Below are 15,203 nucleotides of genomic sequence, written 5' to 3'. Positions count from 1 at the left end.
CATCCAGCTCTACACCTTGTTATCTCAGATTCTCCAGCATCTGTAGTTCCTACTATCTCTGAATATAGAAGGGACACTACCAGAAGGATGCGGATGCTTTGGAGAGGGTGCACTGCAAGTTTTCCTGGATGTTGCCTGGTCTGGATGGTTTTAGTTATGAGGAGAGGCTGGATAAACTCAGATTGTTTTCACCAGAAAGACAGAGACCGAGGGGCAACTTGCTAGACGTCTACAAAATTATGAGAGGCATAGATAGTGTGGATAGTCAGGGGCTTTTTCCCAGGCTGGAAAGGTCAACTACAAGAGGGCACAGGTTCAAAGTGAGAGTGTGAGGGAGAAGTGTAGGGAAAATGTCTCACACAGAGGGTGCCTGGAATGCACTGCCAGTGGAGGTGGCAGAAATAGGTATGTTAGCAATGCTTAAGGCGTAGCTTGATAAACATATGAACAAGAGGTGAACTGGGGGATAGATACATGGGCAATAAGTAGTGGGTATATATAAGGACTAGGAATCAAGGCCTGTTCCTTTCCTCTGTTGTATTGTGTTGCACAATGCAGAAATTAAAACAAGTGAGGTATGCATTGAATGACACATCAAAGGTGTTTCTCAGTGTGGTTGCCCTGTTGAAAGTGGCCTGTATTCAGTTACAAGTAAACCCAGTCATGTTTTATTAGTATCACAGAGAGAAACTAGCAGGCATCTTTATGAAACACATTGATGACTGTTTTGGGGGAACGTTCTGCAGAATTTGACCAACATGTGATAAATAAAATGAAAGAATTTAAAGATTCAGGGGCCTTTAAATCTACAGGATTATATATCAAGCAGAACAAGTTGGAAGTGACCGTGGATTAAGAATCTAGTTTAGAATAGGCCAACCACATGCCAAGAGATAAGGCCCAGTCCCGACGGAATGAGGATCCTGAATCCAACGTAGAACCAGACCAGTTAAAAAGTTTCATTGGTCAGTTAAACATATGCTCCCAGATTAGACCAGGTGCCAGTAATGGCTGTTTGCAACTGAGAACCATGTCAAGAAGAGTTCCAGAGTCAAGAAGGGTCTGAGAGCAAATAAAACACTCAAGAAATTAAATTCAGTGCTCTCAAGTTTCCAGCCTTGAATGATCTAGAAGATGTGGAGTTAGTTATTTTTGGTGATGCTTCACGGGCCAAGTTCGCAGATGGATATTTTAGTATATCAGAGTTTATCCTAGCCACGGTGGGAGAAGCAGAATGGATGTTGTCCACTGGCCTGCAAACTCAAGAAAATAAAAAGGGCAGTTAAAAGCACTTTAGCTGCAGAACACTGACAGTACTGGAAAGATTAGGTATGAGAAATAAACTGAGGATATTCTGGAAGTCCTATACAAGGAGGATTCTGAGATAACCTGTCCACAGAATGTAGTGTGGATAATCATCATCTTTGGAAGAATGCTCCTTCAAAAAGTGGTGTCAAAACAAAAAGCTTAAGAATTGGCCTTGCTACTATGAAGAAAATGTTGGAAAGTAAAGAGATTTCTAAAATAAAATGATTGACGCAAGCCACCAAACTGTTTTACAAAACCAAATATCTGTCCCAAAGGCATTATCAGACATCTTCAATGAGGAATACCCTGTGTTATGATGAAAACATGGAATATTGAGATGGGAACAGGGAATATTTTTATACACTTCTTTTCAGAAAATTGCTTTGTAATTATTTCTGTGTGTAGAAAAATTACTTATTTTAAAGAATGGGAAAATTGGGATCTGTTAACGGTTGGTTATATTACAAGGTGCAACATAGAGGGAAAACAAACATTTTATTTCATTCATTAGTGTTGGGAAGATTGTTCTTTAAAAATTATATTTAAAGAGGGAAAAAAGGAAGACCTGTAAATGTCTGTAAATCATATTGCTAAATTTGTTAATGCCTGTTAAAATTGTTAAAGTTAAGAAGAAATAAATGGTGCCTATTAATTGTCTGAGCACATGTATTTATCATAGAAATCATAGAATCCTCACAGTGCAGAAAGAGGCCATGTGGCCCATCGAATCTGCACTGACCCTCTAAAGAGCATACCACTCAAACCCAGTACTCCCACTCTATCCCTGCATTCCCCATGGCTAATCCACCTAGCCTGCACATCTCTGGACATTACAGGGCAATTTAGCACGGCCAATCCACCCTACCCTGCATATCTTTGGACTGTGGGAGGAAACCGGAGCACCCCGAGAAAACCCACACAGACATGGGGCAAAACTCCACATGGTCACCCAAGGCTTGGACCAAACCCGGATCCCTGGCACTGTAAGGCAGCAGTGCTAACCACTGGGTCACCGTGCTGCCCTATAGTACACATATATAGATCAAGTAACATTGGCTGTGGAATAAGAGACCAGACCAAATCAATAAATTTTCCCCTCAAAAGATATTGGTGTCCTTATTTTAATTGGTCCAATTGGCTTGGAATCTATTTTCACACCACATCCCTGATTTTAATTGCCCCAGTACTGGTGAACTGTACCTTCAGCTGCCTGGGCCCTAACCTATGGATTGTCTCTCTAAACCAGTCTATTTTGCTCACCAATTTAAAAAACACTTGAAAACTTACAAGAGGAACTGTGCATCCTCCCCTTTGGTCTGTTTGGTGACAGGGGCATTTAATTGGAGGGGGTGGGGGTTGGGGGATAAGGTTGATGGCCTTTCCAACTCAATGCCAATTGAGACATAGAAGTAGGAAATTAATGCCCTTTTAGTAAAGGAATCAAGGGGATCCCACATTTAAAGGCAGTCAGTGCCTGACTGAAGGGGCCAACATTGGAAAGCCACCCTCTTGCCAATGCCCTTCCCCGATTCCTCCTCCACGAACCCCACTCCGTGACCCCCCTTCCCGCCATCACCCAGCTTCAGCCTGAGATCCAGCGACAATCCAAGTGAGTGACTACAGCAAACGCCAACTCACCGTGCTGAAGAGCTGCCGGTCTCTGATTGGCTGCCAGATCTCAACAGGACAGGACGTCTACTGGGTCGGAAGACCCAGGATTGGCCTGTGGCGTGCCTGTGTGACACAGGATTGGCTCTCACTGCGTTTAGATTAAAGATACCCCTTTCTGCCCATGATAGTGGAATGTGAGGAGAAGCTAAACTGGAGACGAAAACTGAACTGTATCCTGCTGAGGGGCTTCATCCCTAAAATGGAAGCAATCTTCTGTTTTCTCTCTCTTCATAAGAACTCAATGGACCTTTTAACTAAATGAGTGAAAAAGGAACATTCACGTATACTGACATCTAAAGATAGGCACAGGTGCATAAGGCCATAAAACGAAGGAGCGGAAGTCGGCCATTTTGGCCCTTTGAGTCAGCTCCATCATTCAGTGAGATCATGGCTGATCTAATAATCCTCAACGCCACTTTCCTGCCTTTTCCCCATAACCCTTGATTCCCTTACTGATTAAATATCTGTCTATCTCAGCCTTGAATATACTTAATGACCCAGCCTTGACAGCCATCTGCAGTAAAGAATTCCACAGATTCACTCCCCTCTGAAAGAGGAAATTCCTCCTCAATTCTATATTAAATGTGTGACCCTTACACTGAGACGATGCGCTCTGGTCCTAGCCTCTCCCACAAGGGGAAACAACCTTTCCACATCTACCCTGAATCTTGTAATGTTTCAATAAGGTCACCTCTCATTCTTCTGAACTCCACGAGTACAGGCCTAACCTACTCGACCTCTCCTCCTAAGACAGTCCCTCCATACCTGGTGTCACCCTAGTGAAGCTTCTCTGGACTACCTCTAATGCCAGTGTATTTTTCCTTAGATAAGGGAATCTAACTCTGTTTATAGAATTCTAGCTGTGGTTTAACTATTGCCTTGTACAGTTTTAGCAAAGCTGTTGATGCTCCGTTCCAATTGAGAATAAGGCCATCATTCAACTTGCCTTCACTGTCATCTTTGTACATTTCTTCATTAACAAGGTGTGCTGTCCCTGCAGGTACAGAAGACAATGATTCCTTTGGCAAAAGAGAAAGAACACAGCCTGGCTAGTTTATTTATAACCGTCTCATAAACTAAGGAGCCATTTCAAACTCCTTTGCTGCACTGCGTCTTCTTGCATAGATCCACAGTTGCAAAAGAAAGAGTTAAGGAGAGGGCCTATTTTATCTCTAACTAGCTGATATCTTCCTGGCTGTTTCCACATGTTTATGTTATCATGTTGTACCCTCTGTGTGGTGTGGCCTCTCATTATGGAGGTGACCCATCATGGTTATCAAAAGCACCGGCCAGAACAGATGTCGTCATATTCCACTCCTGTCAAACAGTACATGCTTCGCATTGCCATAAATAGCCCTGAAGTGCCTCGTGCATTACCCTCCTACCCGACTGGGACACTATCTTACGTGAGATCATCCTGGACACAATTCAGTGCTTACCTCAGCAAGCGTGCCTGATGCTGGTTGTTTCCGTGGCGATGCTGGCTTCAGGCCTTCAGCCACGGGTTCGGCCTCCACCGTTGGAGGTGAAGGTGACGCCTTTCCCTTCTCCTCAGGACGAACGATGTCTGCCAATGGGTACAAGGGCTGGACAGCAGGTGGCGCTACTGCCTCAGAAATGCAGGGGGGAGAAAGGGAGCCATCTTGAGCCTTGGATGGGTCCACGTGAGGTGGACCACCGTTCAGGGAGTCCCTGCTGTGGCTGGACTCCCTATCTCCGGAGGACTGCCACATGCTATTGGTTACGTCATTGTCAGGTGCGCTTTGATTTTGGATTTCGGAAGGGAGGCAGGGCACCTCGATATCCATCTCAATCCTGGCTGTTCCCATGTCCTCGGATTCCTCAGCTTGATCGGGGTCACCTCTCAGCATCACATCAATTAAGGGCGGAAGGTCAACTCTCTCAGTAGAACCTACCTCCTGAGGGTTAATCTGCTCCTGGGCACTAGCTTGGCCCATAGTCTCCTTGGCCTGAGGTAATTGTGGCTGCATCTCAGGTTCCTGAATGGTTTCAAAGAACATATCTTTCATGGAGAAATACATATCTCTGACAGGTGTTTGGAGATTGGAATACACTGGCTCTTGGCCAATGGCTAACGTTGCATCATCGGTGGAATGGGTCACTTCAATGTCCTCAGTGGCTGGGCTTGAAGGCACTGCTGAGGGCTGCCACTGGCCTAGAGTCACTGATGAAGCCTGCTCATCGATCTCCATGCGATCCCTGGATTTAACAGGTTGGGGGTCGCCACGTGACGCATTCCCTCTCAAAGTTTCCGGGAGGCCCTCGTTCCCATCAATCCCGTTCTGGGCACTTTCATCTCTCCTTGAGCTTCCCTCGGCTTTTCCAACCGACAGTGCCTCGCCCTCTTCCTTCGAGAGCCTCCTCTTCTTCTTGTTCGCTGCAAACTCCTTTCCTCTGGGTTGGGGTACCACACGCTCAGTCGCTTGGTCGGAATAACTCAGGAAGGAGATGCCGTTTTCCACCGGTTCCTCCACTGAATTACTCACGGGTGGTTTCCCTTGGGGACCCATCAAGTAACCGTTCTGAATCTCGGGCGCTGAAGGCTGTGGGGGCTTGCTCGTTGCACCCCCTCTTGGTGCATCCGCCATGTTTGTGTGCAAAGCCACTTCATGATGGGGAATGTGGACTTTGACCAAATCTTCGCTGTTCCTCAGAGAGTCGGGTGACTCGACGCCGTCCGCCCCCTGAGATTTCCGCTTCCTCTGGGCCCTCTCTGGGCTCACCGTCCTCAGGAGGTCGTGGTAAGGAGCGTTGGCCGCGAACGCCACGTTCTCCTTCCCCCTGGTCCGTGTCTCCTCCAGCTCGCGCCTCTTGCTGCTCACTTTCTGCTTCAGTCGGGCAAACCATCGCTGGTGAATCTTGTATTCGTTCATTTGGCCAACCTCCAGGATGCCAGAGCAGGACACGATGCCCTTGCTGTTGCGGGCTGAAGCTTGGTAAATGGCTGCGTCATCTTCTGTACACCTGTTGGCACAAACAGTGCCTGGTTACACACGGCTCCTCTACACCTTTAAACATAAAACTTAACGGTTTGTAAAGCTGTTCGACCCCCATGTTCAATTGTGTGCTGACGTGGGGATGAAGTGTGGACTGGTCACTCTGATATCACGTACATTAGGACTAGGCCCCTCAAGCCAATTCTGCCAATCAAGGAGACGGTGTACCAGAACTCCATCTGCCCCCACCTTTGCTTCCCATTTTTTAAAATTCATTAATGGGATGAGGGCCAGGCAGAATTTATTGCATCTCGCTAACTGCCCAGAGGGCAGTTAAGAGTCAACCACATTGCTATGGGTCTGGAGTCACATGTAGACCACACCAGGTAATGATGGCAGTTTCCTTCCCTAAAGGGTATTAGTGAACCAGATGGGTTTTTCACCAAAATTTGACAATAGATTCACATCATTGTTAAATTCTTAATTCCAGATATCTATGGATTTCAAATTCCACCATATGCCATGGTGGGATTTGAACCCAGGTCCCCAGAACATTATCTAGGTCTCTGGATTAACTGTTCAGTAATTATGCCACTAGGCCATCACCTCCCTTTCCTTAATACCTTGAAAATATCAAATGGCTCACAGCCTCAATTGCACCTTTCACAGAATCCCGACAGTGTGGATGCAGGCCATTCAGCCCATCGAGTCCACACTGACCTTCTGAGGTGCATCCCACCCAGGCCGAATCCCCCCACCCTGTCCCTGCATTTCCCATTTCTGGGACACTGTTCCAGATTTTCACCATCTGTCATATTTTCCCATACAATTTAGTTCTAGAATGAAGGTTCATAGAATCATTGAATCCCTACAGTGTGGAAAAAGGCCATTCAGCCCATAGAGTTTTACCAACCCTCCAAAGAGCACACCATCCAGACCCAACACCCCCACCCTATCCCTGTCACTCTGCATTTCCCATGGCCAATCCATCTAACCTATACATCTTTGGACAGTGGAAGGAAACTGGAGCACCCAGAGGAAGGCCATGCAGACACGGGGAGAATGTGCAAACTCCACACAGTCGCCAGAGGCTAGAATCAAACCTGGGTCACTAGCGCTGTGAGGCAGCAGGGCTAACCAATGAACCACAGTGGAGCGGGAGTAGGCCACTCGTCTCCTTGAGCCTGCTCTACCATTCAATAAGGTTTGTTTGTGTTTCTAATGCCATCTTCCCATGTATCCCCAATAACTCTCAATTCCCCTGCCTAACTAAAACCTATCCACCTCTGTCTTAAAAATATTCAATGACTTTTTTCCATTGTCTTCTAAGGAAGAGAATCCCAAAATCCCATGAGCCTCAAAGACAATTGTCTCCCCCTCATCTTTGTCCTGAAATGGTGACCCCAATTCTAAAACAGTGCCCCCTTGGCTCTGGATTGACCACAGGAGGAAACATCATTTCCACATTCACCTTGTCAAGACCATTCAGGGCCTGATTCACTTCAGTCAGATTCCCCCCCTCACACTTCGAAACCCTAGTGGAAATAAACCCAGTCTGCTCTTCATCAGCCAAACCACTTAATCCAGGGATCAATCTGGTAAACTTTCTCTGAACCACCTCCAATGCATTTACATCCTCCCTTAAATAAGTAATCCAGTTTTCTTCACCTTCCTGCCAAAGTCAACAACTTTACATTTTCCCACCTAATTCCACCTGCAGGATTTTACTCCTGCTCTATCTATTTCCGTCTGCAAGCTCCTTATATTTACTGGGGTTGGGGGGCGGTAGGGGGGGAAGGTCACCTAGTTGCTGTTTTCGTCATTAATGTCAGCTGTAAGGCTGACCCTAAACAGTCTGTGAAGTGAACTCTCTTCACTTGTATTCTACCAAACCCCCAGCACTAAGGACTGGCCTGACTGCCATCTCTCAGAGAGAGACAGGTTTACAAAGGTGACAGCAAAATACAGAGGGTAATGCTGTCAGGAAAGAGTAAACAGTCTGGGGCTCTACTCTCCAGAGAGGTCATTCCTGTAAGACAGTCCACAATTGGGTCAATGGGCTGAGGAGTGGCAGATGGAGTTTAATTTGATTTGATTTATTGTTGTCACATGTACCTAAGTACAGTGAAAGGTTTTGTTTTGCATGCAGTACAGGCAGATCATAACATACAGGGACATACAGATCGTAGGGAGAACATAGCAAGGTAAACAAACAAGGGAAGGACTTATACAATTAGAAGTAGGGTCTTGGGTAGTGCTGTAGAATAGAGACCCCTAGAGGCTCAGTACATAATTCTTTGGAGTTTGCATCACATGTAGACAGGGCGGTTAAGAAGGCATTTAGCACACTTGCCTTCATTGCTCAGATCTTTGAGCAAGGAAGTTGGGACATCATGTTGAGATTGAACAGGACATTGGGAAGTCTTCTTCTGGAGTACTGCATCCAGTTCTGGTCACCCAGTTATAGGAAGGATATTATTAAACTGGAAAGTGTTCAGAAGAGATTTACCAGGATTTTGCCTGGAATGGAAGGTTTAAGTTATAAGGATGGGCTGGGACTTTTTTCACTGGAACACTGGGGTGACCTTATAGATGTTTAGAAGATCATGAGGGTTATAGATAAGGTGAATGGCAAGTGTCTTTTTCCTAGGATGGGGGATTTCAAGACTCAGGGGCATATTTTTAAGGTGAGAGGAGAAAGATTTAAAAAAGGCAAGGGGCAACATTTGTTTTTACACAGAGAGTGGTTCATGTGTGGAATGAAATGCCAGAGGAAGTGGTGGATGTGGGTACAGTTACAACATTTAAAAGGCATTTGGATAAGTACATGAATAAGAAATGTTTGGAGGGATATGGGCCAAGCACAGGCAGATGGGACTAGGTTAGCTTGGGAACGTGGTCGACTGGACTGGTTGGACCGAAGGGTCTGTTTCCGTCTGTATGACTCTATAATAAATCAGACAGGGCATTCAGGAGAAATGTCTCGACCCCAGGAATGCTGAGAATGTGAAACTCCTCATGCTGTGTGAAGGGTTGGGTTGAACACATAAGGGAAGCTAGATGGGTACATGAGCGGTGCTGGAGTTAGATAAGAAGGATGAAAAGAGGTTCATAAGGAATATCAAAACCAAGACAGCCAATGTTTCAAATTGTCCACCTCTGTAATGTAAATTCCTATATCATGGATATGCAGGAAGAGCAAATTAGGGATGGACTCAATGACGAATTGGTTAAACAAGGAGACTAAAAATGAAACAGGTTCCTGTCAAATGCAAACTTCATGTTTCACCATCATTGACAGACACATCAAACTGTTCCTCAAAATGATCACAAGGTTATACATGGATTCCTGAGATTATTTAGAAGGTTATAAACTGATCAAGGTGAGAAGATGGTTTAAATATGAAGTATGTAATGGATACTTGGATGAATTGAGCAATTTAGATGGAAATTATATACAGAGTGTCTTTATGGAACAAAGAAAAGTACAGCACAGGAAAAGGCCCTTTGGCCCATCAAACCTGTGCTGACGCGTGATGCCTCTCTAAACTAAAAACCTTTTACCTCTATGTGGTGCATATCCACCTATTCCCTGCCTATATCTATCTGTCTTGATGCCTCTTAAACGTTGCTAATGTATCTGCCTCCACCACTTCCTCTGGCAGTGCATTTCAGGTACTTACCACCCTCTGTGTTAAAAACATGCTCCTCACATCCCCTTTAAACCCACCCGTTTTACCTTAAACCTATAGGCCCCAGTAACAGACATTTATACTCTAGAAAAAAGACTCCAAATATCCATTCTATCCATGCCTCCTATGATTTTGTAAACTTCTATCAGGTTGCCTCTCATCCTTCGATGTTTAAGTGAAAATGATTGTCCAATCTCTCCTCATAGCTAATACCCTCCAAACCAGGCCACATCCTGGTAATCCTTTTCTGTACTCTATCCAAAGCCTCCCCATCCTCTGGTAACATGGTGACCAGAATTTACACAAAATTCCAAATGTAGCTTAACTAAACACGAATTGCCAATTTTTATACACTATACCCAACTGATGAAGGCAAGCATGCCATTCGCCTTCTTGACCACCTTATCCACTTGTGTTACACATTCACAGAACTGTGGATCTGTGCGCCTAGATCCCTTTGTATGCTGATGCTTCTAAGGGTTCTGCCATTTACTGTCTACTTCCCTCCTGTATTAGATCTTCTAAAATGCATCACCCCGCATTTGGCTGGATTAAACCCCATCTGCTATTACTCCGCCCAAGTTACCTGCCTGTCTTTATCCTACTGTATCCTCTGGCAATCCTCCAAACTATCTGCAGCTCCCCCAAACTTTGTGTCGTCCATACACTTACTAACAACTTACACATACATACAACTTCTGTATCAGACTGCCATGAAGGATCTTGGGGCCTCGTACTAAAGTCCACTTGACAACATCTGTCCCCTTGCCCTCATCAACCATCTTTGTCACTTCCTCAAAAAAACTCAATCAAGTTTGTGAGGCATGACCTCCCCCACTGAAAGCCATGCTGCCTCTCACTAATAAGTCCATATTTTTCCAAGTAAAATCTTAGAGTCACAGAGATATACAGCACAGAAACAGATCCTTCGGTCCAACTCATCCATGCCAAGCAGATATCCTAAATTAATCTAGTCCCATTTGCCATGCGAATAAAATCCATCCCTAAGAATCTTCTCCAATAATTTTCCCTACCACTGACACTCCCAGATTATCCCTGTTGCCCTTCTTAAACAAAGGAACAACACTGGTTATTCTCCAGTCTTCTGGGACCTCACCTGTGACAAAACAGGATACAAAGATTTGGTACAAGGCCCCAGCCACTTTCTCCCTCAGCATTCTGGGATAGACCCCATCAGGTCCTGGAGGCTGGTCTACCTGAATGTTTTCAAAACACCCAACACCACCGTTTTACATTGACATTCCGCAGAATATCGATGTAAACCTCTCTAGACTCTAGATGTCCTCCTCTTTGTGAATATTGATGCAAAGTATTTGTTAAGGACCTCACCCACTTCCTTCAGCTCTAGGCATAAATTCCTTCCTTTGTCCTTGAGCGGACCTACTCTTTTCCCAGGTACCCTCTTGCTCCTGACATATGTATAAAAAGCCTTGGATTTTCTTTCACCCTGTTTGCCTAGGTCATTCCACGATCCCTTTTAACCCTCCTAACTCCTTGTTTAAGTTCTTACCTTGTAGCCCCTTGTCTAAGTTCTTTAAAACATAGTTATCATTATCTTGATGAGGTGTGTGTGTATCTGTGTGTTTGTGTGTGTGCGTGTCTGTCTGTGTGTGTATGTGTGTGTATGTGTGTCTGTGTCTGTCTGTGTGTGTGTATGTGTGTGTTTGTGTTTGTGTGTGAGTCAGTGAGTATGAGTGAGAGGGTTAGAGCTGCAAAGGCAAATTACATAATTTTACTGCTGCTGAGTTTTACCAGAACTGACCAGACGGAAGGGGCTTGCTAAAGGAGTCCGGGACATCACGCTAAGTTGGACAACAGTGGATCTCCCATACGTTGTTGGGGGCTCATATGAGTGTCTGTGGTTGTGTAAAATAAATTTGTGTTATATTGACCATCTAAAGTGAAACTTCTTTTTTAATAAGGAGTGTCATTTGTATGTTAATTCATGTTTAATTTTAATTGGTTCAGATACCTGTCAAATAAAAGCTGTCAGAAGTGGAACCTTGGTGACAACTTCTTCACTGGTGGAATCATTAAATACATTTGTTTATTTGGTTATATTGATCGATGACGGCCCATTGGGATTGTAACATTACCATGTAGTACTTTTCATGATGTTACACTAACTGCACCAATGTGTCACCGACTCTCACACGTCCATTATCCAGTGCAGGAGACACAATTATTTCAGAGATACAGAACGATCATTTTATGATTGATTGTTACAATATTTACCAACACCTTAAATGGAAGAACAATACACCACAGAAGGAGACCACAGGACACATTGAATGTTCCACCAATCCAGTTAGTCCTACACTTTCCCACGTTCCTACAAATTTATTTCCCCTTCCAGTATTTATCCCATTTGTCTTTGCAAGTTACTAGTGAATCTGTATCTATCCCCTTTAAAGCAACATATTAAAAATCCTTACCACTTGCCGCAGACCAAATTCTTTTCTGATTTTGCTGCTTTTTTTCTTAATCACTCGCATTAACTCCGAATCATTTGGATATTCAGTCTCTAACTATTGAGAATGGCATTTCTTTACATATTTCACTCTGTCAAACCTAAGCTGGGACTCTGACGGAGTCTTGGCAGAGGAAACTGTAGTTACAAACGTTTCTCACCAACCTCTCAAAACGCTGCACACTGCATGTATACCTGTCAGGCATTTACACCATGCCCACAGGAGCGAGAGGTGTATCCTGTTATCCATATGGTTTGGTGCAATCTGACGTTGCTATGGAGATTTGTTGTTGGCAGGCAATTGAGGGAGTATACAGCGAGTAGTGAGGGTATGGAATGCACTGCCAGGAAATGTGGTGGAGGCAGGTTCAATTGGGGCAATCAAGAGGGCATTGGATGGTATTTTGCAAAGAAATGGGGACCAGGGATATGGGGAAGGGCATGAGATTGGCGCTAGAGGATAGAACCAGTCACAATGGGCCGAACAGTCTCATTCTATACTATGTAGTTGAAGTTGATCAATCTGCGGAGAGCTCATCCCTGATATTTCTTGATAAATACTTTTTATCAACCTGGTCAGAACAGGGGGAAGAGGTTGGCTGTGTAGGATCTGAAACACATACAGATCGGTCATGACCTTATTGAATGGTGGAGCATACTCGATGGGCTGAATAGCCTACTTCCGCTCTGATTGTGTACGGCCCCTTTTGGGGCAGCACAGTGCACTCAGGCAATGATACATACCCTCCAATATGAACTGATCATTTAACGGAGTGCACCCAGAGGAATTTTGACCCCTTGGGATCTGAGAGAACAAGAACAAGCAACATGTTTCTGTACTGGCTGATCAACTAAGGCAGCTGGTGAGAGGTCACAGTGCCTGCGCCCTGCTCCAGGTAGGTAAAGCAATGCAGACCACTGATATAAGCCATCTATCCGACAGGGAGATCAGAAGCAACCTCTCTGACTGAAGCACGGGGAAAACATGGAACTTACCACCAAAGGATAGATGGGCAGCTGCATTTAAAATGGGAAACGGATAAGCACAGGAGGTGGATAAGGAATAGACCAGAAGGCTAACAGGGTTGATAAAGGAAAGAGAAGCCTTATGTGGAGGATGAACATCAGCACCAAGCAGATGGGCCAAAGGGTCTGATCAGCACTGTACGTCCTAGAAATCTTTGAAAACCTCCTAAATGAATATATCTGCAAATAGTTAAAAGAACAGGCTCCCACAGGCAGTAGGAGATGTACCAGCAACACATGATTGTAGAAAAGTCCTTCCATTATTTCCTTTAAACCTGAGGATCTGGAAAGATTAGACACGATTAGAGCGAAAAGACATTTCATGTGGGTGAGCAAAATGGTGGAAGGTGGAAATGTTAACGGCAGGACTGGATTGCAACTTCTTCACCTTCTCCATTTTTGAGAACTTTTTAATGTATTCTTTCTTGGGATGTGTGTGTGAGAGAGCGAGAGAGAGTATATGCGTGAGAGAGAGAGTGTGTGTTTGTGTGTCTGTGTGTGTGTGTATACGTGTGTGTTTGTGTTTGTGTGTCTGTGTCTGTGTCTGTGTGTGTCTTTGTGTGTGCGCATCTGTGTGTGTGTGTGTTGTGTGTCTGTGTGTGTGTGTGTGTTGTGTGTCTGTGTGTGTGTGCGCGTTGTGTCTGTGTGTGTGCGTGTCTGTGTGTCTCTGTGTGTGTGTTGTGTGTCTGTGTGCATGTCTGTGTGCCTGTGTCACTGACACCGGCACATTGTAACTGCCCTCGGACTGAGCAGCCTCTCCGAGCTAGTTCAAAGGGCACTTAAGAGTCAACCACATTGCTGTGGGTCTGGAGTCACATGTAGGCCAGACCAGGTAAGGAGGCAGTTTCCTTCCCTAAAGGACATTAGTGAACCAGATGGGCTTTTAAAACAATCAATAACAGTTTCATGGTCACCATCTCTGAGATCAGTTTACAATTCTAGATACAGCATAAACTTTGTTTTAACCAGTGCCTTAATCAACCGGCATTCTTGGTAAAATTATGTACTTCAAATATCGTGATCTACTGTGCTGTCGGAGTATTTATGCTGTAAATAAAGTATAACAGTGATGTGTACACCCCCGAATTACATTTCTATTACTCACTGTGTGTTTTTACATTGATATTAGGAGATTTAACACAGGTTTATTTTGAAGGATGTTGTCTCGGTCAGGTTTATTGCAGTTAGGCGTACCTCTTGATTATCCGGAATATTTGATCATCCGACACACTCCTGGTCCATAGGGGCTGATAAATAAAAAGTTTGCAGTATGACTAGCCAAATCTAAATTCTACCAGTTGCAGTGGATTTGAAACCATCCCAAAGTACTAGCCTGGGCCCTGGGCATTGATGTCACCACCCCCCCCAACTTACTTATACAGGTGAAGTGAGTGCTTTCTTCCGTAGTGGAATATTTGATATTTGGGAAGGCCGCAGTAGCGATCCATCTCCTTGTCATCTTTGTACCAAGTGATCTCTGGTGCTGGGTGACCTGGAAATGGAATACATCCAGTTCAGAGCCCGCAACATGTAAACATTCCCCCAGCATATTGTGTTTCAAATCTGGGTCACAACATTCTGGAGAAAATTAAACTTACACAAAAGGATACAGAGCTTGCATTTCATTAGAACTTTACCCGATGTCAAGACACCACCCCCCCACCCCCGCCAAGGGGCAGTGAATCTCAGTGAGGCATCAAGGACCCCATGTTTTACTCCTTCCTGAATGATAACTGAGTTACAGAGGAGTAACTCACAGCTAACCAGAAGAAGGATGTGTTGTCCCAGTCGAATTCGTGTCTATGTGTATTAAGACCAGCGAGAATTGGTCGTGTCTCTTGGTGGCTAGTTGGTGTTCATGTATCCGTATTGTCAGTTTTCTCTCCGTTTGGCCTATGTAGTGTTTCTCACAGTCCTTGCGTGGTATTTTGTATATTACACCAGTTTTGTTGGTTTTGGGTATGAAAACTTTACATTCGTGAGTAGCTGTCATAGGGTGGTTGTTGGTTTGTGGTCTGAGTAGAGTAACCCCGAGGTATCAGAGTATCTGGTCTGAGT

General features: G+C 44.6%; 1 protein-coding gene across 1 annotated transcript in view; it reads right to left on the bottom strand.

Annotated features, from left to right (window-relative positions):
• The window catches only part of alpk3a (alpha-kinase 3a), a 66,864-nt gene that overhangs the window by 31,939 nt on the left and 19,722 nt on the right, over positions 1-15,203 (bottom strand). Inside the window, exons 3-4 of the mRNA XM_048617027.1 lie at positions 14,520-14,637; positions 4,419-5,964 (exon numbers count right to left, since the gene is read on the bottom strand). Of these exons, the coding sequence (XP_048472984.1) occupies positions 4,419-5,964; positions 14,520-14,637 (1,664 nt within the window). The remainder of the gene's footprint in view (positions 1-4,418; positions 5,965-14,519; positions 14,638-15,203) is intronic.

This window comes from Rhincodon typus, chromosome 36 (assembly GCF_021869965.1).
Source record: "Rhincodon typus isolate 14 chromosome 36, sRhiTyp1.1, whole genome shotgun sequence".
NCBI classification, from domain to species: Eukaryota; Metazoa; Chordata; class Chondrichthyes; order Orectolobiformes; family Rhincodontidae; genus Rhincodon; species Rhincodon typus.
This window is presented reverse-complemented; position numbering and strand designations above follow the sequence as displayed.